Below are 24,841 nucleotides of genomic sequence, written 5' to 3' on the forward strand. Positions count from 1 at the left end.
TACATTCCCACCAACAGTGCACAATGTTATCTTTTCTTCGCATCCTCACCAGCATTTGTTACTCTTGTCTTTTTGATAAGAGCTGTTCTAACAGATGGGAGGTGATACCTCTTTGTGGTTTAGATTGGCATTTCCCTGATGATGAGTGATGTTGAGCACCTTTTCACGTACCTGTTTGCCATTTGTTTGTCTTCTTTGGAGAAATGTTTATTCAAGTCTTCTGCCCATTTTTAAATCAGATTATTTGGGTTCCTTTGCTATTAAGCTGTAAGAGTACCTTATACATTTTAGGTATTAATCCCTTACCAGATATATGGTTTACAAATATTTTCTCCCATTCCGCAGTTGCCTTTCCATTTTGTTGATTGTTTCTTTTGTTCTGTAGAAGTTTTTTTAGTTTGATATGGTCTTACTTTGTTGATCTTTGCTTTTGGTGTCAAATCCAAAAAACCACTGCCAAGACAAATACCCAGGAGTTTACCACCTATATCTTCTTGTAGGAGTTTTATGATCTTGGGTTTTACACTCAGGTCTTTAATCTATTTTTGAGTTCATTTTTTTGCATGGTGTAAGATAATGGTGCATTTTCATTCTTTTGCATATGGCTGTCCAGTTTTCCCAACACCATTTATTGTCCTTTTCCCATTGTATATTCTTGGCTCTTTTGTCATAAATTTAATGACCATATATGAGTGGACTTACTTCTGAGCTCTCTATACTGTTCTATTGAGCTACATGCCTGTTTTTATGCCAACACCATTCTGTTTTAATTACTATAGCTTTGTAATATAATTTGAAGTCAGAAAACATGACGACTCCAGCTTTGTTCTTTCTCAAGATTGCTTTGGCAACTCAAGGTTCCATAGAAATTTTAGGACTGATTTTTCTATTTCTGTGAAAAATGTCATTTGAATTTTGATCATGATTGCCTTGAATGGGTAGTACGGCTTTGGGTAGTATGGACATTTTAACATTAACACTTTTGATTCATGAATATATCTTTCCATTTGTTTGTGTCTTTTTCAATTTCTTCCATCAGGACATCAATTCTATGTCTTCCAGTTTTGGGTGTATAAATCTTTCACTTCCTTGGTTAAACTTATTCCTAAGTATTTTATTGTTTTTGATGCTATTGTAAATGAAATCGTTTTATTTCTTTTTCAGGTAGTTCATCATTGGTGTAGAGAAATACAACTGATCTTTTCATGTTCATTTTGTATCCTAAAACTACTTAATTTGCTGACTTGTTCTAACAGTTTTTTGGTGAAATCTTTAAAAAATTTTTACATATAACATCATCCCCAAACAGAGCCAATTTTACTTCTTCCTTTTATTTTTATGCCTTTTATTTCTTTTTCTTGCTTAATTACTCTGGCTGGGACTTTCAATACTATGTTGAATAGGAATGGAAGGAGTGGGCACACTTGTTTTGGTCCTTATCTTGGAGAGTAAGTTTTTAACTTTTCACTGTTGAATATGATGCTAGTTGCAAATTCATCATATATGGCTTTATTATGTCAAGATATATTACTTCTATACCCAATTTGTTGAGTTTTTATCATAAAACATTGGTGAATTTTGTCAAATGCATTTTTAGTATCTATAGAGATGATCATAGAATTTTTGTCTTTTCTATCAATGTGGTGTATCACATTTATTGATTGGCATATGTTGCCATCCTTGCATCCCTGGTATAATTTCCCTTTGATCATGGTGTATGATTCTTTTAATGTGCTACTGAATTCAATTTGTTAATATTTTGTGGGGAATTTTTGCATCTATATTCTTCAGGGATATTGATCTGTGGTTTTTTGTTGTTGTTTTTTTCATAGTATCCTTACCTGGCTTTGGTATCAGGGTAATTCTGGTCTTATAAAATGAGTTTGGGAGTTTTCCTCCTATTCAATTTTTTGCAAGAGTTTAACAGTAGTGTTAATTCTTCTTTAACAATTTCACAGAACCTGTAAAGACATCTGGTCCTGGGCTTTTCTTTGTTAGAGGTTTTGAATTACTGATTAAATCTCCGTTCTTATTATTGGTCTATTCAGGGTTTCTAGTTCATGATTCCGACTTCATAGATTTTATGCTTCTAGGAATTTATCCATTTCTTTTAGGTTGTCTAGTTGGTTGATGTATAATTGTTCATAGTAGTCTCTTATGATCCTCTGTATACCTGTGATATCAGTTGTATTATCTCTTCTTTCATTTCAAGTTTTATTTATTTAAGTCCTCTCTTTTTCATGGTAAGTCTAGGTGAAGGTTTGCCAATGTTGTTTCTCCTTTTGAAAGACCATGTCCTAGTTTCATCAATCTTTTCTACTGTTTTTCCAATCTCTATTTTACTTATTTTTACTGTCATCTTTGTTGCCTCCTTCTTTCTGCTAACTTAGGGCTTATTTTGTTCTTTTTTTTTTTTTAATTTTTTTTTTTTTAGATTTTTATTTACTTATTCATGAGAGACAGAGAGAGAGAGAAAGAGAGAGAGAAGCAGGCTCCCAAGGAGCAGGGAGCCCGATGCGGGACTCGATCCCAGGACCCTGGGATCATGACCTGAGCCGAAGGCAGATGCTTAACCATCTGAGCCACCCAGGCACCCGGGCTTATTTTGTTCTTATTTTTCTAGTTCCTTGAGTTATAAAGTTAGGTTGTTTATTTGAGATCTTTTTTCTTTTTTAATGGAAGCGTTTGTCACTATAAGCTTCCCTCTTAGCATTGCTTTTGCTGCATCTTAGATATGGTATGTTCTGTTTCCATCTTTGCTTCAAGATTTTATTTATTTATTTATTACCTTTTTATTAAGAAATAATTGACATATATAACTGTGTAAATTTAAGGTGTAGAGCATGATGGTCTGATTTACATATACTGTGAACTGATTACAATAGGTTCAGCTAACATCCATCTTCTCATATAGATATGATTAAAAAAAGAAAGAAAAAAGGAAAAAAAAATTGTCCTGTGATAAGAATTCAGGATTTTAAAAAAATTTCATCTTTGACCCATTGGTTGTTCAGGAGTATCTTAAATTACACATATTTGTGAATTTTCTACTTTTCCTCCTGTTACTGATTTTTAATTTCATACCATTGTGGTCAGAAAAGATACTTGGTATGATTTCACTCTTTTAAAATTTGCTAAGACTTGTTTTGTGATGCATGATATGATTTATCCTGGAGAATGTTCCACACGTACTTGAGAAAAATGTGTATTCTGCTTTTGTTGGATGGAATTTACTGTATATGTCTACTGGGTTCATTTGGTCTAATATACAGTTTAAGTCCACTGTTTCCTTGTTGATTTTCTGGCAGATGATCTATCCACTGTTGAGAGTGGAGTACTGAAGTCCCCTACTATTATTATATTGCTGTCATTACTTCCTTCAGATCCGTTAGCATATGCTTAATATTTTAAGGTGCTCCAATTTGTATGCATATAATTTTACAATTGTTATATTCTCTTGATGAATTGACCCCTTTATCATTTTACAGTAACCTATGTCTCTTGTTATAGTTTTAATATAAAGTGTATTTTATCTGTTATAAATACCCCTTCTCTCTTTTGGTTTCCATTTGCATGAAATATTTTTTTTATCCCTTCATTTTGAGCCTATGTGTGTCCTTAAAGCTGACATTAGTCTCTTGTAGGCAGCATGTAGTTGGGTCTTGTTTTTTTCTATCCAATCAGTCATTCTATTAATTCAATTAATCTTAAACCTTTATTTTTTAAAATTTTTTATTGTTATGTTAATCACCAGACATTACATCATTAGTTTTTGATGTAGTCCATGATTCATTGTTTGTGCACAACACCAAGTGCTCCATGCAGAACGTGCCCTCTTTAATACCCATCACCAGTCTAACCCATCCTCGCAGCCCCCTCCCCTCTAGAACCCTCAGTTTGTATTTCAGAGTCCATCGTCTCTCATGGTTCGTGTCCCCCTCTGATTCCCCCCCTTCATTCTTGCCCTCCTGCTTTTTTTTTTTTTTTAACATATATTGCATTATTCGTTTCAGAGGTACAGACCTATGATTCAACAGTCTTGCACAATTCACAGCACTCACCATAGCACATACCCTCCCCAGTGTCTATCACCCAGCCACCCCATCCCTCCCACCCCACCCCCCACTCCAGCAACCCTCAGTATGTTTCCTGAGATTAAGAATTCCTCATATCAGTGAAGTCATATGATACATGTCTTTCTCTTTTTGACGTATTTCACTGAGCATAATACCCTCCAGTTCCCTCCACGTCATTGCAAATGCCAAGATTTCATTCCTTTTGATGGTTGCATAATATTCGATTGTATATATATACCACATCTTCTTTATCCATTTATCTGTCGATGGACATCTTGGCTCTTTCCACAGTTTGGCTATTGTGGACATTGCTGCTATAAAAATCGGGGTGCATGTACCCCTTCAGATCTCTACATTTGTATCTTTGGGGTAAATACCCAGTAGTGCAATTGATGGATTGTATGGTAGCTCTTATTTCCAACTTTTTGAGGAACCTCCATACTGTTTTCCAGAGTGGCTGCACCAGCTTGCATTCCTACCAACAGTGTAGGAGGGTTCCCCTTTCTCCACATCCCCGCCAACATCTGTCATTTCCTGACTTGTTAATTTTAGCCATTCTGACTGGTGTGAGTGGTATCTCATTGAGGTTTTGATTTGGATTTCCCTGATGCCGAGCGATGTTGAGCACTTTTTCATGTGGCTGTTGGCCATTTGGATGTCTTCTTTGGAAAAATGTCTGTTCATGTCTTCTGCCCAGTTCTTGATTGGATTCTTTGTTCTTTGGGTGTTGAGTTTAATAAGTTCTTTATAGATTTTGGATACTAGCCCTTTATCTGATATGTCATTTGCAAATATCTTCTCCCATTCTGTTTGTTGTTTTTTGGTTTTGTTGACTGTTTCTTTTGCTGTGCAAAAGCTTTTTATCTTGATGAAGTCCCAAGAGTTCATTTTTGCCCTTGCTTCCCTTGCCTTTGGCGATGTTTCTAGGAAGAAGTTGCTGTGGCTGAGGTCGAAGAGGTTGCTGCCTGTGTTCTCCTTTAGGATTTTGATGGACTCCTGTCTCACATTGAGGTCTTTCAACCATTTGGAGTCTATTTTTGTGTGTGGTGTAAGTAAATGGTCCAGTTTCATTCTTCTGCATGTGGCTATCCAATTTTCCCAACACCATTTGTTGAAGAGACTGTCTTTTTTCCATTGGACATTCCTTCCTGCTTTGTCAAAGATGAGTTGACCATAGAGTTGAGGGTCCATTTCTGGACTCTCTATTCTGTTCCATTGATCTATGTGTCTGTTTTTGTGCCAATACCATACTGTCTTGATGATGACAGCTTTGTAATAGAGCTTGAAGTCCGGAATTGTGATGCCACCAGCTTTGCTTTTCTTTTTCAACATTCCTCTGGCTATGCGGGGTCTTTTCTGGTTCCATACAAATTTTAGGATTATTTGTTCCATTTCTTTGAAAAAAGTGGATGGTATTTTGATGGGGACAGCATTGAAAGTGTAGATTGCTCTAGGTAGCATTGACATCTTCACAATATTTGTTCTTCCAATCCATGAGCATGGAACGTTTTTCCATTTCTTTGGTGTCTTCCTCAATTTCTTTCAGGAGTATTTTATAGTTTTCTGAGTACAGATCCTTTGCCTCTTTGGTTAGATTTATTCCTAGGTATCTTATGGTTTGGGGTGCAAGTGTCAATGGGATCGACTCCTTAATTTCTCTTTTTTCTGTCTTCTTGTTGGTGTATAGGAACGCCACTGATTTCTGTGCATTGATTTTATATCCTGCCACTTTACTGAATTCCTGTATGAGTTCTAGCAGTTTTGGGGTGGAGTCTTCTGGGTTTTCCACATAAAGTATCATATCATCTGCAAGGAGTGACAGTTTGACTTCTTTGCCGATTTGGATGCCTTTGATTTCTTTTTGTTGTCTGATTGCTGTGGCTAGCACTTCCAATACTATGTTGAATAGCAGTGGTGATAGTGGACATCCCTGCCGCGTTCCTGACCTTAGGGGGAAAGCTCTCAGTTTTTCCCCATTGAGAATGATATTTGCTGTAGGTTTCTCAGAGATGGCTTTTATGATATTGAGATATGTACCCTCTAGCCCTATACTCTGAAGAGTTTTGATCAAGAAAAGATGCTGTAGTTTGTCAAATGCTTTTTCTGCATCTATTGAGAGGATCATATGATTCTTGTTCTTTCTTTTGTTAATGTATTGTATCATGTTGATTGATTTGCGGATATTGAACCAACCTTGCAGCCAGGGATAAATCCCACTTGCTCGTGGTGAATAATCCTTTTAATGTACTGTTGGATCTTATTGGCTAGTATTTTGGTGAGAATTTTTGCATCCATGTTCATCAAGGATATTGGTCTGTAATTCTCCTTTTTGATGGGGTCTTTGGTTTGGGGATCAAGGTAACGGTGGCCTCCTAAAACGAGTTTGGAAGTTTTCCTTCCATTTCTATTTTTTGGAACAGTTTCAGAAGAATAAGTATTAATTCTTCTTGAAATGTTTGGTAGAATTCCCCTGGGAAGCCATCTGGCCCTGGGCCCTTGTTTGTTGGGAGATTTTGAATGACTGCTTCAATTTCCTTAGTGGTTATAGGTCTGTTCAGGTTTTCTATTTCTTCCTGGTTCAGTTTTGGTAGTTGATACATCTCTAGGAATGCATCCATTTCTTCCAGGTTATCTAATTTGCTGGCATAGAGTCGCTCATAATATGTTCTTATAACTGTTTGTATTTCTTTGGTGTTGGTTGTGATCTCTCCTCCTTCATTCATGATTTTGTTGATTTGGGTCCCTTCTCTTTTCTTTTTGGTAAGTCTGGCCAGGGGTTTATCAATCTTGTTAATTCTTTCAAAGAACCAGCTCCCAGTTTCATTGATCTGTTCTACTGTTCTTTTGGTTTCTATTTCATTGATTTCTGCTCTGATTTTTATGATTTCTCTTCTCCTGCTGGGTTTAGGCTTTATTTGCTGTTCTTTTCTCCAGCTCCTTTAGGTGTAAGGTTAGGTTGTGTACTTGAGACCTTTCTTGTTTCTTGAGAAAGGCTTGTATTGCTATATACTTTCCTCCTAGGACTGCCTTTGCTGCATCCCAAAGATTTTGAACACTTGTGTTTTCATTTTCATTGGTTTCCATGAAGTTTTTTAATTCTTCTTTAATTTCCTGGTTGACCCATTCATTCTTTAGTAGGATGCTCTTTAGCCTCCATGTATTTGAGTTCTTTCCGACTTTCCGCTTGTGATTGAGTTCTAGTTTCAAAGCATTGTGGTCTGAAAATAGGCAGGGAATGATCCCAATCTTTTGGTACCAGTTGAGACCTGATTTATGACCTAGGATGTGATCGATTCTGGAGAATGTTCTGTGGGCACTAGAGAAGAATGTGTATTCCATTGCTTTGGGATGGAATGTTCTGAATATGTCTGTGAAGTCCATTTGGTCTAGTGTGTCATTTAAAGTCTTTATTTCCTTGTTGATCTTTTGCTTAGATGATCTGTCCATTTCAGTAGAGGGGTGTTAAAGTCCCCCACTATTATTGTATTGTTGTCGATGTGTTTCTTTGCTTTTGTTATTAATTGCCTTATATAATTGGCTGCTCCCACGTTAGGGGCATAGATATTTACAATTGTTAGATCTTCTTGTTGGATAGACCCTTTAAGTAGGATATAATGTCCTTCCTCATCTCTTATTACAGTCTTTTGTTTAAAATCTAATTTGTCTGATATAAGGATTGCCACCCCAGCTTTCTTTTGGTGTCCATTAGCATGGTAAATGGTTTTCCACCCCCTCACTTTCAATCTGGGGGTGTCTTTGGGTCTAAAATGAGTCTCTTGCAGACAGCATATCGATGGGTCTTGTTTTTTTATCCAATCTGATAGCCTGTGTCTTCTGATTGGGGCATTTAGCCCATTTACATTCAGGGTAACTACTGAAAGATAGGAATTTAGTGCCCTTGTATTGCCTGTAAGGTGACTGTTACTGTATATTGTCTGTGTTACTTTCTGGTCTATGTTGCTTTTAGGCTCTCTCTTTGCTTAGAGGACCCCTTTCAAGATTTCTTGTAGGGCTGGTTTCATGTTTGCAAATTCCTTTAGTTTTTGTTTGTCCTGGAAGCTTTTTATCTCTCCTTCTATTTTCAATGACAGCCTAGCTGGATATAGTATTCTTGGCTGCATATTTTTCTCATGTAGTGCTCTGAATATATACTGCCAGTCCTTTCTGGCCTGCCAGGTCTCTGTGGATAGGTCTGTTGCCAATCTAATGTTTTTACTCTTGTAGGTTACAGATCTCTTCTCCCAAGCTGCTTTCAGGATTTTCTCTTTGTCTCTGAGACTTGTAAGTTTTACTATTAGATGTTGTGGTGTTGACCTATTTTTATTGATTTTGAGAGAGGTTGTCTGTGCTTCCTGAATTTTGATGCCTGTTTCCTTCCCCAAATTAGGGAAGTTCTCTGCTATAATTTGCTCCAATATACCTTCTGCCCCTCTCTCTCTTTCTTCTTCTGGGATCCCAATTATTCTAATGTTGTTTCGTCTTATGGTATCACTTATTTCTCGAATTCTGCCCTCGTGATCCAGTAGTTGTTTATCTTTTTCTCAGCTTCTTTATTTTACATCATTTGGTCTTCTATATCACTGATTCTCTCTTCTGCCTCATATATCCTAGCAGTTTGCACCCCCATTTTTTATTGCACCTCATTAATAGCCTTTTTGATTTCGACTTGGTTAGATTTTAGTTCTTTTATTTCTCCAGAAAGTATTTCTCTAATAAGTTTCCATGCTTTTTTCAAGCCCAGCTAGTATCTTTAAAGTGATTATTCTGAACTCTAGATCCGACATCATACTAATGTCAGTATTGAGTAGGTCCCTGGCAGTCGGTAGTACCTCTTGTTCTTTTTGTTGAGGTGATTTTTTCCATCTTGTCATTTTGTCCAGAGGAGAATAGATTAATGAGAGAACAAAATGCTAACAGGGTAACAATGTCCCCAGAAAATATACTCTAAACAAATCAGAAAAGACCTGAAGCTGGGGGAAAAGAAAGGGAAAGAAAGAAAAAAGAAAAAGAAGAAAACGAAAAAGATAAAAACAAACAAAAACAGAACAAAAGAAAAAAAAAAACAGAATATGATCAAATAGGATCAGGCTGGTGCATAGATCAGTGCCACACGCTAGATTTTGGGTGTATTTTGGTCTGTTAGAAGAAAGTGCCTCCCAAAATTTTAAAGAAAGAAAAACTTACATATGTCCAAAAATAAGGGTTGTTATGATGAAGGGATGGAATATGACTGTAAAGATGAAAATTATAAAAAATTTTATAAATGGAATTGATAAGAAGTTGTTTGAAATAAGAAAGAAGAGGATTTTTTAAAAAAAAAGGAAAAAAAAGGGAGAGAATGTGATCAGGCAGGAGAGTAGAAAAAAAACATACACTAGAGATTTAGGGTATATTTTGATCTGTTAGAAGAAACTATCTCAAAATTTTCAAGAGAGAACAACTTATATATATATATATATATATATATGCCAAAAATAAGGGTAACTACTATGAAGGGATAGAATATGACTCTAAAAATGAAAAATAAAAATGTTTTTTAAAAAAGGGATTGATAAGATGTTGGTTGAAAAAGGGAAAAAGAAAAATTCAAAAAAAAAAAAAGACAGTTAAAAAAATTAACTTTGAAAGACTAAAGAATCATGGTAAAAAAAGCCATGAATTCTATGTGCAGTATTCCCCTAGCGCTGGAGTTCTGCCGTTCTCATTGATCGGTAAACTTGGTCTTGGCTGGCTGTTCTCGCTCATCTTCTGGGGAGGGGCCTGTTGCCGTGGTTTCCAAATGTCTCTGCCGGAGGCGGAATTGCCCCGCCCTTGCCCCCTCCCGGCTAAGTAATCTGCTCGGGTTTGCTCTCCAGGGCTTTTGTTCCCTGCGAGCTTTCCGTACAGCTTTGGAGGCGGAGAGTGAAAATGGCGGCCTCCCTATTCCCACCCCGGAGGAGCCGAGAACTCGGGGCCCCGCTCCTCGTGAGCCCCCAGAGAAAAGCCGTCAGTCACTCCCGTCTCCCCGGTCTCCGGCTGCACTCCGTGCTCACCCGGCCTGTGACCGCGCGTTTCTCTCTCTGGCACCCGACCCCGGGTGGAGTCTCCAAACCCAGCAGATCCCTGCGGTGCACTCCCGCGCGGCTCCTCCCGGGGGAGGAAGGTGAGTCTCCCCGGATCTGCCACTTGTTGGGTCCCTGCTGGAGGAGCAGGGGCCCGACTGTGCCGCGGATCACGGTTCATGGCCACCCCGAGCTGAGAGCCCGCGCCTGGGCTCCGCCTCTGCAGCCGGCTTCCCTGCTCCGTTACCTGGGAGCTCTGCCGCACTCAGGCACCCCCGGTCTTTCTGTGACCCCGAGGGTCCTGAGACCACACTGTCCCGGAGGGTTCCACCCCCCGCTTAGCCACCAGAGTGACGTCCCTCAGCGGAGCAGACTTTTAAAAGTTCCGATTTTGTGCTCCGTGGTTCTATCACTTGCCAGAAGCGGCCGACGGAGGCCCCTCCCCCGCCGTCTATCCTCCTGAATATCGCCTCGGATTCACTTCTCCGCAAGTCCTACCTTCCAGAAAGTGGTCGCTTTTCTGTTCAGAGAGTTGTTGCTCTTCTTTTCTTCGCTCTCCTATTGAGTTTGTAGGTGTTCAGAATGGTCTGATCCCTATCCAGCTGAATTCCTGAGAGGAGACGAAATCCAGGTCTCCTACTCCTCGGCCATCTTGCTCTGCCCCCCAACCAATTAATCTTAAACCTTTAAACTGGATATGCCCCAAAAGGTGCTTAAAGAATCATCTAGTTCATTTATTTCTAAGGTGTTGTCTTTGAATAAATAAATAAAGTGTTGTATTTGAATAATTTTGATTTGGGTGTCTGTTTTTGTTTCAGTTGTTATTGCCTGAAATACAAGAGCTATTTAAATATCTGAGATAGGGGCGCCTGGGTGGCTCAGTCGTTAAGCATCTGCCTTTGGCTCAGGTCATGAAACCAGGGTCCTGGGATCGAGCCCTGCATCGGGCTCCCTGCTCAGTGGGAACCCTGCTTCTCCCTCTCCCAGTCCCCCTGCTTGTGTTTCCTCTCTCACTGTGTCTCTCTCTGTCAAATAAATGCAATCTTTAAAAATAAATAAATAAATATCTGAGATACATTTTGGTTCCAAAATTTAAAGTCATCACCTTCAACATTTCAGGCTCTCTCTGTTACACCCATGATACACATCCTAGTCTTTTCTGCCAATGTCTATTAAAAGTGCTAAAAGATTGGGCACCTGGGTGGCTCAGTTGGTTAAGCGACTGCCTTCGGCTCAGGTCATGATCCTGGAGTCCCGGGATCGAGTCCCGCATCAGGCTCCCTGCTTGGCAGGGAGTCTGCTTCTCCCTCTGACCCTCCTCCCTCTCATGCTCTCTGTCTCTCATTCTCTCTCTCTCAAATAAATAAATAAAATCTTAAAAAAAAAAAAGTGCTAAAAGATTAAGAGAAGGAGATCTATAAGCTCCCACCAGATTTATTCTATCACAGTATTCTGTGTTGCTCTGAAGGTCTTTTAAAACATTCTTTCTTACATATTTATTCTTATAGTTTTCATAAGTGAAATTTCCATTTAGTTTGAAGTAAACTCCCATACATGGGGCAATTCAAAATAGAAAATTAAAATGGGAAACAATAATACTCAAAAGTATCCACTATAATAATAATTCCTTGAGTGTACACAGTGCTTTGAACATTTTTGAGGTTCCTACTCAGTCATTCAGCATGATCTGGCCAGTCAGATCCATAGACAGAGGCGAGTTATCACCGATCATGAAGCCATGACTTACCTATGCTTACGCCCATATTGCTTTTTTCAAAACCTGCAGAAGGAAGCGTGTTTTCAAGGTAGCCAAACTGGGGAGGGGAAGCCAAAACAAACTCCAAGTCGTCTGCTGCAGTGTCAGGATCAGTGGCGGACAAATGGTTAATGGTAATGGCTGCAGAGAAACCCTCATCTACCACGAACATGGTACCTGCATGCAAACAACAACGCAATTATGACTTAGCGTGAAATCCTCTAATCAGAATAGTGAAGACAAAAGGGAGTGATTGCAATTCCAATTCAGAGAAGCCTCCCATATGCAAATATACTTCCATGAGAGATGTTCATTTCCTTTGGCATAATTTCTCCTTACAGTGAAAATATTCAGGGGTAATGGGTGGAATTTAATTTGACTTGTGGAATTATATTTTTTTTCTTGTACAAGCAAGCCAGACAATAATGGAAAGACAGCAGAAATACTAAATGCTCTAGCACAGCCCTTTAGTCATTCTCAAGGAACTCTGATTTCCCTTGTGTCTCTATAGAAGTGACAAATGAAAATAAGAATTGCCAAACTGTTTTAATGATAAGCCACTAAATGTAGTTTATGTACTTTTCAGGATCAGTTGTTACCTCTGTTTGTCAGAGCGTTAATTGCCTGTGAGCTATTATGAATTGCTCATAACGAACATTTTTTCATGCCTTGGTGCTTAATTATTCTGCAGGGATAATGCTTCCTTTCCAGAACATTGCTTGGGAGATAGTTTGCAAATTACAATAACATCCATACATATGCTTCTATTTTTTTTCTAAGAGACAGAACATATACATAATGCCTATTAAGCGATGACTTTCTAAAAAGCAAATAAGGTTAAATGTATATAAATGGTCTCTCTGGTATTTTCATTCTGCTCTAATAGAAATTATTATGGATAAAATAAATTACTCTCTCTCTCCAGCAGGAAAATGATATTTTCCCACATGAAATAAAACCAGAATATTTGAGGATTCCAATGTTGTCCTCATCCCAACACACACACACTCATCACTTGCAAACACACTTGCATTCTCTCTCCATACAGAATTACCCACATTTTTAAACCAATAAATTCTTTTGCCTTGTAATCTTTTATAAATATGGAGTTTTCCACAAGTCGTGTGGAGGCAATTCTCGCAGGCAATTCTGTATGGTAGTTTTCCATTTTAACTATAATTCAAGTGCATTATTTCACTAACCCACAGGTATGACACGAGATGAGATAATGGAACTGTAATAGAAAAAAACATTGTCACCTATTGCAATTGAAGGTGATTGGTTGTCCACTGGATGTACCGTGATATTGAGGTCATACACTGGAAAGGACTCATGAAGAGGAACAGATGGATGAGGCCCGTTGTAGCAACAGCCATTCACGGAAGGGCCAGCTTCTCCATCCGAAACCACCAATGTAATGGTATCAAAACAAGGCACCAGGCCAATCTCACCACCTGGAAGATACAGCTATAGCTGAAACCTGACTTTTTAAAAATACAGAATACTAAGATGAAATCTACCTGCACCTCTTCTGTAAGCAAGAGCGGCGAGGAAAGGATCTTAGGTGGCTAACATGTAAAACTCAGTTTGATCACTATGGAAGGAAACAGTCATGAAAATAATGACAAAATGCTTGCCCATCTGTTGCCCCTGGTGAAATCCTTGACAGCCATCTCTCACCATATGGAGGGGCAAAAGGGGCTAACAAGGGTCTGACAGTTCACAAATGAACAAGGAAGAGACAAAGCTTGACTAGTGATGGTTTCATTCTTCCTGCCTCATTGTTTAGTGTTAGGACCAACCTCAGGGAGAGCAGAAGGCACCCTTGTCCTTCCAACTGCATTGTCTTCCCATTTACATTAACTACCTTAAATGAACAACCATCAACCACACCACCACAGTGAGGAGAAACAGAAGAAGCTGGGGAGGTGAAATAGAAAGACGAGCCACATTTTTGTCATTCGTTTCAATATTTTCCTCGTTATATAATAGCCAATGTTAGCAAAATAGCAACAGGACATGGGGAAAGAGTGGCATTTATTTTTGTTCTCCTTTCACTCTTTAGGGCTATGCATATGGGATTTAATATGGCCCCAACTGAAGCAATGAGAAGAAGAAGGAAAAAAATGTCAGATTAGACAGTTTATCAGCAACCTTGGGTTACTAACAGCACGGAGGTAGGTCCACTATCCAGAGGACATAAAAGCTGTGCAGATGTGCTTTTGGTAATTCTCATGCATCATCTTGAAAGCACCAAGAGGGAAGCAATTTTGTTTGAGTTTTGATGAGACAAGAGCACAAAAGATCAGGGAAGTCATCTCTTTTCACAAGACACGTTGGTCAAATGTACACAGTACTGTGCTTGGTATTATTCTACCCACTTAAGGACAAGGAAAATCAAGAGATGATATAACTGAGCAGTCAAATGATTGAAGAATGAGAAAACTGGGCTCTTAAGAAAAAATAAAGTTGACGTGGAGAGAATTAGAATTAAATAATCAGCCTTTAACTTTAGGAGCAGTAAAAAATAAGACGCCTCTTATCTATTCCTATTTATAAAAAATAAATTGGCATAAAGCTCATTTATTCCTCATTCACTTGATAAATATATATTATTTAATGGCTCCTACGTGATCATTAGTGTTCTGGGTGCTCCAGCAGAGAATCAGGCAGACATTATGAAAGCGTCAACAGACAGTTCAAAAGAATGTCAAATGCCAAAAGACCTATTATGTGTCAGGCACTGACACAATCTAATGGCCGAGGAATAAACGCAGTTTGGTTAGAATATCACAGTTGGGTGTATGTACTAAGAGAAACCATATGGAACTGCCACCATTAAGTCATTATTTTACCAGTTAAATGGAAAATTCATATATCTCAGCCTGAATATGTACAAGGGGCTGAGGGTGAAGAAAGATAAAACGTTTTGGCGGAGAGGGGCATGGGGGCAGGGCACACAAGGCAGAGAGAGTCAGAGAAGCCTTTCCAGATGTCTCTGCTTGCTTTACACTGAGCATTAAATGATGAGTAGTTTACCAGGCAGATGAGGCAGAGAACTGGGATGGAGGAAGGAGGACCTGCGCGGAGAGGGAGCCAAGAAGAGAAATGGAAAAATCATTCCAGGAAGAGTAGACAGCTTTTTTAAAGGAAAAAAAAAAAAAAGCAAACATAGTATCTTCTGTAACTATAATTTTAATATAATGGAAGCGTTACATTTACAGAAAAGCTGGAAAACCCGGCTGAACATCTAGTCACAAAAAAGCCTACAACATGGGCGGAGAATTCTCTACCTTGAATGGAGCAGGTCTAAGGATATGATTTATACTTAAAACTGTTAACCACAGGGCGGCTGGGTGGCTCAGTTGGTTAAGCGACTGCCTTCGGCTCAGGTCATGATCCTGGAGTCCCGGGATCGAGTCCCGCATTGGGCTCCCTGCTGGGCAGGGAGTCTGCTTCTCCCTCTGACCCTCCTCCCTCTCATGCTCTCTGTCTCTCATTCTCTCTCTCTCAAATAAATAAATAAAATCTTAAAAAAAAAAAACTGTTAACCACAGCATTGTTTTACAAAGTTTTTTTGAATGACTTCATGCTTAATGGGGAGAAGAGCAGGTTAATAACGTCATTTTACATCATAAAATATTATTTGATTTTTAAAACTTACATTTACAATAACTTTGTAACATTTAACAACTAATCAACGTTTTAGCTGATAATCTCAATGAAAAAAGTAATCAACAAAACTGCACATACAACATGATCGACAACTATGTAAAAAAATATGATTAGAAGAAAGAATACAGGGGCACCTGCGTGGCTCAGTCAGTTAAGCATCTGCCTTCGGCTCAGGTCATGATCCTGGAGTCCCAGGATCAAGCCCCACGTCGGGCTCCCTGCTCAGCAGGGAGTCTGCTTGTTCCTCTCCCTTTTCTCTCCACAACCCCCCACCTCATGTTCTCTCTCTCTCTCTCCCTCACTCACTCTCTCTCTCTCAAATAAATAAATAAATGTTTTTTTAAAAAATGAAGGAAAAGGGGTGCCTGGGTGGCTCAGTCGTTAAGCGTCTGCCTTCGGCTCAGGTCATGGTCCCAGGGTCCTGGGATCGAGCCCCACGTCGGGCTCCCTGCTCGGCGGGGAGCCTGCTTCTCCCTCTCCCACTCCCCCTGCTGTGTTCCCGCTCTCGCTGTGTCTCTCTCTGTCAAATGAATAAATAAAATCTTTAAAAAAAAAAAAAATGAAGGAAAAGTACTATAATACTGAAATGTTAAGAGTGACCATTTTTGAGAGGTAAGTAGGTGATTTTTCAAAATTTCATTATGCTTTCCACACTTTCCAAGTTTTTTTCTCTTTTGAAATGGGCAGGTAGTTTTATTTTTATCATCATGGAAAGCAACTAAAATAATGGTGGCAAAATTATCCTCAGGTGGCCTTTATAATCAACAGACAGAGGCAAGAGCAGAGCCATTGAAACTTCGGGTCTTGTAGTACTGTGATTCTTTATACTCTCTCCCACACAGTGCTAAAAAACTACCAATTGAGTCATTGGGAGAATGTTACCAGGAAACCTATCATTCAAATAACAAACCATCTTTCGAATTGGCAGTGTTTCTGCTAATTTAGTAACACAACAACAACAATAAAATACCCATCTATCTGAAGTAATTTGCCTCATGTCCTACTAGGTCTTATAAAAAAAAAAATGAGTTCACACTTCCTCACGTGGCTATCACACCAAAGGGATTTATAAAGATGTACACCTGTTGTTTAGCACTTGGAGCAAGGCACTGGCAGAGGAGACAGCTTAATCTCACCCCTAATGTATCTATGCTGCATTAGCCCGCCCCAGATGTGAAAATTATGTAAAAACCCACAGACCAATAGTCGTTGGGCTGTGGCCCCTTTTCTGCTAGTCTGAGATCTATTGCGGAAATCAAAATGAAGCACCTAGATGTGGACTCTTGAGGGACATCGAGCAGGTGGACTCTGCCCCCCAGGCCAGGAAAATCAGCAATAAAACCCTTCCTAAGACTAAACACACTTAAGAAGATAAGGAGATACCATTTTCATAAAAAAAGATGTCCGGCGGAGTGATTAAAATGTGCCCTACTAATTGACCGTAAAACAACTGGTATCCTAATAAATCATCATTTTCCAAAGTACATATAAAAATGCTATTTCACAATATCTCCCCCACCCCTGTTTCTAAATTCATCCTTCACTATCTCAATCCCCCCACCCTGGGATCCCTCTCCCACTTGCTGCTTGTATTCTCCCTGTGTTCTCAAATAAGAAAGTGATTTGAATTTTGATACCTCTTATTCCCTGCACCCTCACCTGGCCTTCTATACCCCATCCTGCTTCCCACGGAATCTACAGATGAGAGCGGCATATGGATGAGGACACATGAAATTATAATTGAGTAGCAATAAAAGGGAGTTAGGGAAGTATACAGTATTATTACTGAGGAAGTGCACTCAAACCAGAGATCAGAAGATGTGCAAGGGGCAATGATCGATGAGGTACTGATATGGGACACTGTCCTCTTTGCATGTGAAGGGGTCCATCTACCCATTTACATTAAAAGTCCTTCACAGCTGAGTCTGGATTGTATTCCTCTGCAGCCCACAATGCCCAGTACTCTCTCTTGCAGATAACAGATGTTGAATTAATATTTTCCTTATTTGAACATTTTACATGGGGAACAAATGCCATTTGGGTAACAATATAATGTGATTTCAGAAATGAAAGAATGAAGCTAATAAACAAGCGTTTACTGTATCGCTAATCTGTGTCCACCGCTGACTATTGCTGTGGGCATTACACAAAACATAAGATATCACCTTTGCTTTTCAGGAACTCAATAAAGGCAGACAGGTTACTTCTTAGGAGCTAGCTGGTGATTAAGTAAACTTTTTTTTTTTTTATTAAGTAATCTCTGTACCCAACATGGGGCTCAAACTCATGACCCCAAGAACAAGAGTCATGTGCTCTACCAACTGAGCCAGTCAAGTGCCCCTTAAAATTAATATTATAATTATCATAGGGTGCTTACTTCAGGCATTTCTGCTATGATGTATGGATCCCAAAGCTGTGATGGTCAAATAAAGTCTTCTTCAAACTGACCAAAAAGGAATGCAGACAACCCAGGGTGAATTAAAGGTCTAAGGGGGAAGCATCGGAAACAAAGCAGCAATAATACGTGCTCCTTCTCCATTCTGAAATTCATTACATTACTGAGATCAGAAATCCTTCTAAATATGGTGATTATACTTACAAAAGGGGATACAGACTGCTGCTTCTGCTGCTTTTTTTTTAAAGGAAGCAAGCATTAAGACTGTTCGATTATCCGAGTGCCCAGCAAGGAGTGGGGTTACGACTCTGTGGTGGTGCCTGCATCCGCTCACTCACACTGGTCACCATGTGATCACTCACCTGTGTGTTTGTATGTCACAGCCCCTGAGATGACATCTCCCTGAGAGAACTGATCCACTGTGACTCCAGCTTTCCTCACCACGCCATGCTGAGGCTCTCGAGCGATCACAAACATCAGCTTCAAGTCATCACTGTCCACATCAGTAGCCAAAATGTATTCAGAGGTGATGACCACCTCTTCGCCCTCTGAGCAATGCATCATGGGGATGAGGTCAGCCTTTAGGATTGGTGGCTCATCATTTACAGGGAACACCTAGGGGGAAAAATGCATGTTTTCAAGAAAAAAGAAAGCAATGACAAATTGCCCAACTGGTAAACCATAGCTCATCATTGGAATGACAGGCATTTTCGATCTTCCAGACACAAGAAACAATAGCCATGGAATTTGGCCAAGCAGGCTGTATCTTCTCCCCATATGAACCATCTTGTTCTAAGAAATGGCCAACATGAGAGACATTTGAGGTAGGAATGGAAGAGTATGGTTATGGTTTGGGACTCAAAGCTCTCATTTGTTTCTAGAGAGACAAAATATAAATGTAATACAAAGCAGTCTTCACACTGAAGTCCCTATCCTCCTTCGTTATATTCACACATATTCCAGAGGAAATCTGGTCCTTGTGGTCTGATGCATTTATATTTACCACACCAGAGTTATTTATATTTCAAATTATTTGGTGATTACAAAGCTTTCATCGACCCTCAACTTCCTGCCACCCAGGAAGTTTCTCCAAACTTACAATAAGCAGCAGCTTATTTCGAACATTTTGAGTTACCTCTGAAACTCTATAACCATTAAATCAATCCCAGGCTTCAACTTGACAAAACATTTTTCTCTCATTGTCATGAAAATAAAGCTCTAAGTAGAAAGGGAAAAAAGAGCAATATGGGTCCACCCTGGCTCTCCGAATCTAACAGGATGATGCAGACACTTGAAAAGGCAAGTCTTTTATTGTTTTTTAATCTTTAAAAAAGATTTATTTATTTATTTGAGAAAGAGAGAGAGAGAACGCAAGCAGGGGGAAGGGCAGAGGTGGTCACGCAACAGAGGGAGAGGGAATCCCAAGCAGACTCCACACGGAGTGTGGGGCTCAATCTCACGACCCTGAGATCCTGACCTGAGCTGAAATCAAGAGTTGGGGGCTGAACCAACTGAGCCACCCAGGTGCCCCCAAAAGGCAAGTCTTTTATTTATTTATTTTTTTTTTTAAAGATTTTATTTATTTATTTGAGAGAGAGAGAATGAGATACAGAGAGCATGAGAGGGAGGAGGGTCAGAGGGAGAAGCAGACTCCCCACCGAGCAGGGAGCCCAATGCGGGACTCGATCCCGGGACTCCAGGATCATGACCTGAGCCGAAGGCAGTCGCTTAACCAACTGAGCCACCCAGGCGCCCCCTAACCCTCAGTATTTTAAAGATTTTATTTATTTATTTGAGAGAGAGCACATGAGAGGGGGGAGGGCCAGAGGGAGAAGCAGACTCCCCGCCGAGCAGGGAGCCCGATGCAGGACTCGATCCCGGGACTCCAGGGTCATGACCTGAGCCGAAGGCAGTCGCCCAACCGACTGAGCCACCCAGGCGCCCAAGGCAAGTCTTTTAAATCGGAATGAAAGACATTCTGCCTCTGAGGTCCCAGTCGCAACTTGGTGTGTGTGCTACCCGTTTAGTTATCAAGTCCGGCCTGTGGATACTCTCAACCCCACATTTCCTGCCCCCTCGCTTCAGCCACGGGGATCTTTTCAAAAAGTGGCTTTCGGAACTCTGGTTTCTCTTCAGATCATGTACCTGTTTCACCTTTTAAAGTGTGGCTTTCATCAAGTCACTGCCGTATGGGGACCTTCGGCGTCTTCCTAGAGCTGCTGCTGCAAGGATGTCTTGGGCCTCCTTCCATGCAAGAGGGTGCCCCTGCCACCCCACTGCCTTTTCACCAGAAGACACTGGGCTCCTCCCACGTCCGATCCTCGCACCATCTCTGCATGTTCTCTCTGCCCCGTGGCTCTGTAGGGTCAGCCCTCAGCTCTTGGCTCGGCTACTCTTTCCTTCAGACTACACATGCATTCTTCAGGGCAAACTTCTTTGACAACTCAGACTCATTAGGGACTTCTACCATTCACTCTCTCTTAGCACCCCACTCATTTGGAGAACACAGCCACATTTTAACTAATCAATTATTTCTGTGAGAACCTATTTAATATCTGCCTTCATCCCCTGCCTATAATCTCTAACAGAACGAGGCTTTCTTTGTCATGTTCATCATCATATCCCAAGCATCTAGCATAGGAACTGGCCTACAGAAGGCACTTTTTAAATATTTATGGAGTAAATAAATGAATGAAGATAAATATGTATATATGATCTGAATACCCTGCTATTTAAACAGGCTAACAACTCTACAACAAATATACAGGAAATTATTTTCATATTTTCCTTTAAAGGGTAGAGGGACGGGGTAATAGAAACTCAGATTTATTTATTTAATCAAAGGTAAAAACAAAAAAGAATGCCATATTCTATTCTATTTTCTATTGGCTTATTAGGAAACAGTATCTTTGTTCAAGTCCTCTGAGTGGATTCATTAAAGACCCTCTTTATCACTGTTCTTGACTCTATTTGATGAATGTCACCAATACATCCATGATAACCACCTTACAAAATACAAAAGAGCCTCAGCTTTCAAATGGATAATAAAGTCCAAAGGCAACAGAATTTAAAACATTCCTCCTGGATAGAAAACAATCACACATAATTGTCCAAAAATTACCTGTACTGCTGGTTGGCTTCCAAGGGCCATGCCCTTTTATCTAAAAAGTAACAACAAACAGACTGTTTACACAGTCAAATGATTGATTTGGGGCAAGTCATGGAAACTTCTCGAACCTGTTTTCTTGCCTATAAAATGGAGCTAATTCCTTCTCCTCTACTGCCCTGTGCCAGAGATAATTCCTTCTACTTCTTAAAAATACTAGATGGATGTAATCATTCTTTTTTTTAAAAAAAAAAGATTTTTTATTTGAGAGAGAGAGAATGAGAGAGAGCACATGAGAGGGGGGAGGGCCAGAGGGAGAAGCAGACTCCCTGCCGAGCAGGGAGCCCGATGCGGGACTCGATCCAGGGACTCCAGGATCATGACCTGAGCCGAAGGCAGTCGCTTAGCCAACTGAGCCACCCAGGCGCCCGATGTAATCATTCTTAATTATTAACCATAAAAATGTCACACAAACACATTATTATCACTAATTATAATTTCATATCACAAAGATCTGACAAAATTCAAACAGAAATAGAATTTGGCAGATAAAAGTAAGAGGAGCACAATAATTCTTTCTGCAGACCTTCCTTTGTTACTAACTATAAATACCTGCAAATCCTGTGAGTTTTTTTTACTGACTGAAGTGGTCACACAACAGAGAAGCTCAGGGGTTCCCATCAACCTTAATGTGCAGATTTTTTTCAACATTTGTCAAAAGGGGGAATGTAATCATTTCTAATAGGTCTCAGAAAGAAGTGTATAGGACAGGAACTAATAAAGGGGCACAACACACATAAAGACATGGCTTCTTCCACACAAGAGGGAAAAGCCCAGTGATGCTAGCTGCTAAATAAATATTTCAGAGTGTTACAGCTCAAAAATATTAGAATCAATTTACACACAGAACCAATTGGTTTTTAAATTAAGTATCTGGGTTTGAGGTCCGAGTGGTTTAATCTTTAAGTGGATTAGAAAGAGAAACCAGTATGCCCATTTCACCAATATAACTTTGCTGTCTATTGCCTGTCCTGAGACATTCAGACATAGCAGGTATGCTCTTGAAGTCCACATGTTTCAAGTTCTATCAGGAACTCTTAAAAGGCTTCCAAAGCAGGAGGCTCGGTGGCTCAGTTGGTTGAGTGTCCAATTCTTGATTTCAGCTCAGGTCTTGATCTCAGGGTCGTGGGATCGAGCCCCACAACAGGCTCTGCACTGAGCGTGGAGCCTGCTTAAGATTCTCTCCCTCTCCCTCTGCCCGTCCCCACCCCACTTACATGCTCTCTCTCCCTCTCTCTCTCTCATTCTCAAAAAAAAAAAAAAGGCTTCCAAACCAGATGCTTTATTTCTATATGAACAAGGGAGGAAACTTTCTACCCACCTCAACATGTAGAACAAATTCTGCTGAATTCGTGCCATCTGTGACCTCCAAGAATATGTCATCCTGAAGTCTCTCAGATCCATCATGCTGATACCTGTGGGGATGATATTTGCCACTAGCCCCTCAAGGCCACTGTGACAGTAGATGTCTGACTCAAAAGCTCCTCCATGGCTTTGGCCACATGGTCAATAAATGAATAACAAAAAAAACATAATCATGAAGTCACATACTTAAATACTCAAGTGTCCCTGAATGTAAAAAATTTGCTCCACCCTGGAAAAATGTGTTGTATGCATTCATAATTTGTCCCTCAATCCAAAATCAGTCCTTCAAGTTGCCACTGTGGCAATGGGAACCAGTTGGTGTAGTTCTGCTTACTTATGTAACACAAGGCTGGGGCCAGGGGGTGATTGAGACAGACAGTAGACAGGTAAAAGTGGGACACTGTGAATCTTGATGAGCCCCCTCCTCCCTTACTTTTAAGTCTAATCTTTCTGCTTGTGTTTTTGATCTATTCAGCTCTTCTCTAAAACTCTGATCTATGAATTATTTATTGCCTCTCTCCTGCCATTTACCCTCTTCTTTTTACTAGTTCTCTTTCACTCAACCTATAAAGATTTTCGAATCTCTCCAGACTTAAAAATATTTTTCCTTGATTTAGCTTTGGCCCTACTTTCCTTTAATTTTCAGTCAAGTTTTATAACAGAACTGTCTAATTCAAGACTTTTCATCTACTCTCCAACACTACGTGGCAAGTTCTAAACAGCTGTTGAATTGAGCCAAATTTTTAGCTTATTGATGATTTGTTCAAGATAGGAAATAAGCCCTAGGAAATAAAATTAAAAGTTACATAAAAATAGTATATTGAGGGGCGCCTGGGTGGCTCAGTTGGTTGAGCATCCAACTCTTGGTTTTGGCTCCAGTCATGATCTCAGGGTCCTGGGATCAAGCCCTTGCTTGGGGCTCACACTCAGGGGGGAATCTGTTTGAGATTCTCTAACCCCCACCCTGCTCATGCGTTCTCTCTCTCTCAAATAAATAAATCTAAAAAAAAAAAGTATATCAAACATATATAAAACTTACATATGAAAAAATCCCGGGGCTAAAAGGTATTTTACTCAGGACTAGGCTCACCCGTACACTGGGTAGGGACTCAGGTTTGGGTTCCATTCCATTCCAGTTTGGAATCCAGAATGGGATTCCATTCCAATGGTGAAGAAGGTCCACCTCCTAACCCCAGTATCCCTCCCACACTGCCTCCTATGCTCCCTGATATTTTCATCAAAAATAGGTATGTGATAATGTACTAATCCTATCTTACCATGCTAATACCCCTAAAAGGGCCAAGTGGAATCTAGGAGTACACATCCAAAGGCATGGCTATGGAATCAAACAGAATTTTCAAAACCAGACTCCTCCACATACTGGCTGAGTGACTTCAACCTCTTAGTTTCTTCAACTATAACATGAGAATACAACCATCTACCTTGTCAGGCTTGATTACTATAAAGATTAAATGGGGGGGGGAAACATAATGGTAAGTCTATTGAAGAGTCCTTGAATTATATGCGCTGGCAGATACTAGTACTTTTTTTTCTATCCATCATTCACTCCCTAGTAAGAATTATCTAAACAGAGCTCTTGTTCTAACATGTAACTAAGAGCTGAGAACCCTAAAAAGAAGGAAATTTTAATGAGAATAGGAGTGAGTAGTGACAAAAGGTCAAGATATTGGAGACCATGAATAAACTTAACTAAACTAAATTTCAGATGAAATTGATCTTCCTATGCACATCCAAGCTCCTAGTCAACTTTCAAGTGTGGAATTAAGCATTTGATGTCTAATACCTTCTGAAAGGTCAAAATTCCCAGTTACAATTTGAACTTATAAATAATAAGTCAACTAGTATATCTGTCTACCTGATCTGTGCTTTTGAGTACCTTGCATTGCTTTACAGAGAAGGCATTTTATGAAATTCTGTAATTTTGCGGTTATAGAACTGCAGTAGGTAGAAGAAATGAAAGACCTCAAGGTGAGGGGAACTGCTGTAGGACCTTGAGAAATGAATTGCTCTCTCTCTGACTGTCAGAAAACCAAGTACTACTCCATACCTTCCCAGCCTACCCTACATGTTTGCCTACAAGTCCCTTCCCAGTAGAATGGAATAAAAATTTACATTAAAGATACTGATCAGGGGCGCCTGGGTGGCTCAGTTGTTAAGCGTCTGCCTTCGGCTCAGGTCATGATCCCGGGGTCCTGGGATTGAGCCCCACATCGGGCTCCCTGCTCCTCAGGAAGCTTTCTTCTCCCTCTCCCTCTGCATCCCCCTGCTTGTGTTCCTGCTCTCACTATCTCTCTCTGTCAAATAAATTAAAAAAATCTTTAAGAATAAATAAATAAATAGATAAAT

General features: G+C 39.9%; 1 protein-coding gene across 1 annotated transcript in view; it reads right to left on the bottom strand.

Annotated features, from left to right (window-relative positions):
• The window catches only part of FREM1 (FRAS1 related extracellular matrix 1), a 290,889-nt gene that overhangs the window by 81,618 nt on the left and 184,430 nt on the right, over positions 1-24,841 (bottom strand). Inside the window, exons 23-26 of the mRNA XM_064579475.1 lie at positions 22,431-22,524; positions 18,306-18,558; positions 13,133-13,327; positions 11,865-12,050 (exon numbers count right to left, since the gene is read on the bottom strand). Of these exons, the coding sequence (XP_064435545.1) occupies positions 11,865-12,050; positions 13,133-13,327; positions 18,306-18,558; positions 22,431-22,524 (728 nt within the window). The remainder of the gene's footprint in view (positions 1-11,864; positions 12,051-13,132; positions 13,328-18,305; positions 18,559-22,430; positions 22,525-24,841) is intronic.

This window comes from Mirounga angustirostris, unplaced genomic scaffold (assembly GCF_029215605.1).
Source record: "Mirounga angustirostris isolate CCGP_5_RB_7025 unplaced genomic scaffold, mMirAng1.0.hap1 SCAF_15, whole genome shotgun sequence".
Classification (NCBI taxonomy): domain Eukaryota; kingdom Metazoa; phylum Chordata; class Mammalia; order Carnivora; family Phocidae; genus Mirounga; species Mirounga angustirostris.